At 31.9% G+C, this 3,999-nt stretch overlaps 1 protein-coding gene across 1 annotated transcript; it reads right to left on the bottom strand.

Moving 5' to 3' along the window:
• LSF2 (dual specificity protein phosphatase (DsPTP1) family protein) lies at window positions 1–3,020 on the bottom strand. Its single transcript, XM_047318454.2, has 4 exons — window positions 2,714–3,020; window positions 1,452–1,657; window positions 726–896; window positions 1–547 (listed from the first exon to the last, which is right to left on the bottom strand). Exons 1-4 carry the CDS (start codon window positions 2,988–2,990, stop codon window positions 344–346), a joined length of 858 nt encoding a protein of 285 aa, XP_047174410.1. The 5' UTR covers window positions 2,991–3,020; the 3' UTR covers window positions 1–343.
• Window positions 3,021–3,999: the final 979 nt, after the last annotated feature.

Genomic DNA, 3,999 nt, shown 5'->3' with positions numbered 1-3,999 from the left:
TAGTAGAAAAAGAAGTATTGAGCACTTTTCATTCTCAGATATTATGAAGAAGTTTACAATTATGGTGTGCATTATTCGCAGAATTGTTTTACCACTCTATACTAAACTGAATATTTCATAGACGTTATTGGCTATATATGCCAATATCAGTATGAATATGCTTGAAAAAATATCATGACACCATCCCAGGAAGGGTGCCAATCTGTGTAGGAATATCAGATACTCTTCATGACAGATACAACATTGCATCTCAATATGGGGTGATATATGCAATGCAGATTCTGAGAAACATAATAATACAATCTTTTTCATAGCAGAAAGTCAGAAACACTTGCCTAAGTTGTCAAGTATTACGAAGGGAGCGAACACGATCTTGGATCAAGTTTCTTTCCCAGTCTGCTATATCCTCAAATGCATATTCTGGAAGATTCTCAAATGGCTCCTTGAATGGATCATTCTTAGACAAATCATAAGTAGCTCCACGTATTGCTGTTTTATTTGGTCCACAAGGTCTCTTTGAAGTTAGCATATCATAAGCTTCATTTAGCTGTCCACAGAAAAGTGCCACATTCATTTTTTTTTTCAAAACAAAGTTGTACTTCTCATTTAAGAAAACTGTGAGCAATCTATCACCAAGAAAATGATGTGCAACCATAACACTTATGAAAAACAATAGTGGGGAAATTGTTTTGGATTCAAATACAAGGTGAGGGTTTAGGACTCACATTCATGCGACAAAACCAGAACAAATAAGCAATTGCCACCGCTGGAGCTCTTCCAAGCCCTGCAGTACAGTGTACATAAACTCTTCCTTTCCCCTGAGAAATTGCCCATTCTAAGGATGCAACTGCTTTAGGTAGTTCACTTCGCAAGGACCCTGGATCAAAGTCTTTTGCCTAATAATGCAGACAAGAAAAAAAAGCGTGATAATAATTTAATGTAAGAACAAGTAAAGCCAGAAATGGAACAATTTCAGAGTCAAGATAATCTTTCACATTCTTGACATGGAATATAGTCAATTGCATTGAAAAAGTAAATGGGTCCTTGGGTTAATGATTACACTTAGTCATGAAAACTCAAGACCGTTGGCAAAAGGCAAATGGAGCATTTAATAAACTCGATAAATTTTAGTAGTTGAATATTTGAAGTTCATAGTATTTTTCGTAGAGATGTATCTTTAGATTCAAAAACTAATGTCTTCCAAGATTAAATGTCTCATTTTATAACATGTACTAAGAGTCTCATGCATAATATAAATAATGTAGCCAAATCAAACAAAAAAGTAAAATCTTGTGTATTCCCCTTTATTTATCTTGCCACTTCCTTCAAAAACTCTACCTGCTAACGACATTTGGCAATTCAAATATTGTTCACCCTGCGAGATTTTTTCTTTATCCTTCATAAATTTACAGAAACTGGGCTAGCTTACTCCTAATGTTGGGCTAGCTTACCGGTCTCCTAATGTGGCCAATTTCAAGTTCGTGACACCTTCTTATTATTGACTGTAAATCTATTCCCCAGTAATCAACATCCTTGTCCTGTTGCAAATTTAGAATGTATGTCACACCCTCTTCTTTTTTTAGGTGATCTATGTCTTCCGGTTTCTGTGGTTGAGAGCCCACAATCAAGTAGTCCGTTATAAAAGTATAATTCATACCTGAAAAATCAGTGGTCGCATCAGTTGAATGATATATCATGCAAGGAAATATTAATATTTGGAAGTAGAGAATGTTAAACTTCCAAAACATATCGGAGATATAAGGTTGATTTCCTGGAAGAATATTTTTCTTACCATCATTTGCATTTTTCATTGAAAAAACAGTATCCATAAGTTGCAAGTTAATTTATTTCCTTTTGGCAACATCCCTAACCAGTCTTCTCATGCACATAAAGAATCCCTCTTTAACGTGCAGATCATCATCTCTAAAATTAGGTTGATACTGTAAGTAAGATTAACGAGATAACATGCAAAGACCTTCAAAGCTAATTATCTCACCTCTGATCAATGATTTTCCAAATAGATTCATAATTATGAAAATATCAATTATGGTATATCAGAGGTTAAAAACAATTACACAGCGTAATCCATATGCTCATATATAAAACTCATTGTGGGTGTCATTTGTGAATCCATGAATCTAAGGACCACTAGAAAAGGTACAACAACTTTACGGCATGTGGTTACATGATCATGAATGATGCTTTTGATTCATAAAGACAAGTTGAAGTCAAATAAGTAGTTGAAAATCTCGGCATACCAAGCTTTATCTAGTCTATTCCTTTTGTAAACTTTTAAACATGCTATTTTGCATGGTTTTAGGTGATCTTTCTTCCTTCCTTCAGAGTAATATGACAAACCATCAAAGGTTTCTAAAAATCTTCAAATATTAAATCAATGCAATGGCCAAAACATGGGGTCCGATATAAACAATTACGCTTTTAAATAGAAAGAGCATCTCCAATTTTAAGATAAAATGCACAAGCACAATAATTGAAGATTGCAAGAACAAGGAACTGAGTGAGAAAAAGAATCACAATATCATCGATTAAAAAAACCCAGCACCAAAATGATTGATTCCCCTGACATATCCGTTACATTTGTGAATATGAGAATGATAAGAAAGATGGGTAGCATTTGAAAGAGCAAAAGGCGGAAACGAAAGAAGTAGGTAGCATATGGAGGGTATGAAAAGAGTAAAGAGATGAAACAGACCGAGATCATGGTGATACTCATAAGGGTTCCTCATCATTCTCTTCATAGCGACGTTGTAGTCCTCCATCCTGTCCTTGTTCTTGTGAAGCCTCTTGCCTGTGACGGTGGGGTTGTCCTCAGTCCCACTTTCTGGGAGTTTACAAGATATTGGAGTGAGCCTTGTAGGGTAGTTAAGATAAGGAGGAAATATACATCGCCATAATGTTTTGTTCTGTAGTTGCCTACCCAAAGGAACTTTGAGCACCGAAGGGAACCAATTATTACCAACCATTCCCATCTCTCTCCCTTTCTCCGTGTCAGAATGCTTCTAGCCCCTTCTTATACTGACTGCATCACATCCTTACCAAAACACCCTTCCATATTAGACCTACCTACCAAACCCATCAAATCAAATACAATATACAATTAACAACGATCATACTTATTTATTTCATGCTTAATTAAATTTTAAGTTTATCATAAATTTAAACATTTTTATTAAATATATTTTACCATATTAATACTCAATGTAAACTCATCAAAGAGTATGATAAATCTTCTCATTCACGTCTTCTTCATAACAACAACAAAAATTATTTGTTATTAATATTAATCATAAAATATTTTATTTATATTAATAAAAAATTCTTACATTTTTTAATACAAATAGATATGTAGGCAATATAACAAAATAAGATGATAACCATTTTATCTAGTTAACATGAAAATGAAAGAACAAAGTTCAATTGAAAAATATAAAAGTTTCAATTCAAAAATATAGAAATTTTGAGCACACTAATAAAATTTAATAAAAAAAATTACTCAGATTTATGAAGCACACGTGATAATTTATTGTTTTTTATAAATTAACCTTCACTTTTTCAATAGATAATATCGATGATAATAAATACTTTTCATTTATTTATATTTATTTTGTTTTAATTTAATTAATCTCAATTTATCCCATTCTACTTCTAACAACATTATATTAATTAATTTTAAACTTTATTAATTCATGTTACATAACTAAATAACAATCATAATAATATTGACAAAAAAGAATATATTTTTTTTACTTGTTTTCTCGATGCACACTTAAAGTTTTTTATTATTTTTACTTTACTCTTTAAAAAAAACGGATTACTATGTATTAATAATTTTTAATACAATTCGTCATGTTCGTTAATGTAAACTCAGGTCGTTTGTCCAATTTGACGATAGGTCTTTAATTACTTAAATTTTACACAAAAAAATCCAGTTGAGTCGAAAAAAAAAATTTATTTAAAATTTTTGATCAAAATAGGAAT

Source organism: Vigna umbellata, chromosome 2, assembly GCF_029865625.1.
Source record: "Vigna umbellata cultivar VRB3 chromosome 2, Vumbellata_1.0, whole genome shotgun sequence".
Classification (NCBI taxonomy): Eukaryota; Viridiplantae; Streptophyta; class Magnoliopsida; order Fabales; family Fabaceae; genus Vigna; species Vigna umbellata.
This window is presented reverse-complemented; position numbering and strand designations above follow the sequence as displayed.

What these genes read in the sequence shown, in the direction of transcription:
- LSF2 (XM_047318454.2), bottom strand. Translation starts at nt 2,990, where the DNA reads ATGGGAATGGTTGGTAATAATTGGTTCCCTTCGGTGCTCAAAGTTCCT. An exon ending in TGAGTATCACCATGATCTCG is followed by an intron (nt 1,658 to 2,713) that starts GTCTGTTTCATC and finishes CTGATTTTTCAG; the next exon opens with GTATGAATTATACTTTTATA. An exon ending in TCTGGTTTTGTCGCATGAAT is followed by an intron (nt 548 to 725) that starts GTGAGTCCTAAA and finishes TTCTGTGGACAG; the next exon opens with CTAAATGAAGCTTATGATAT.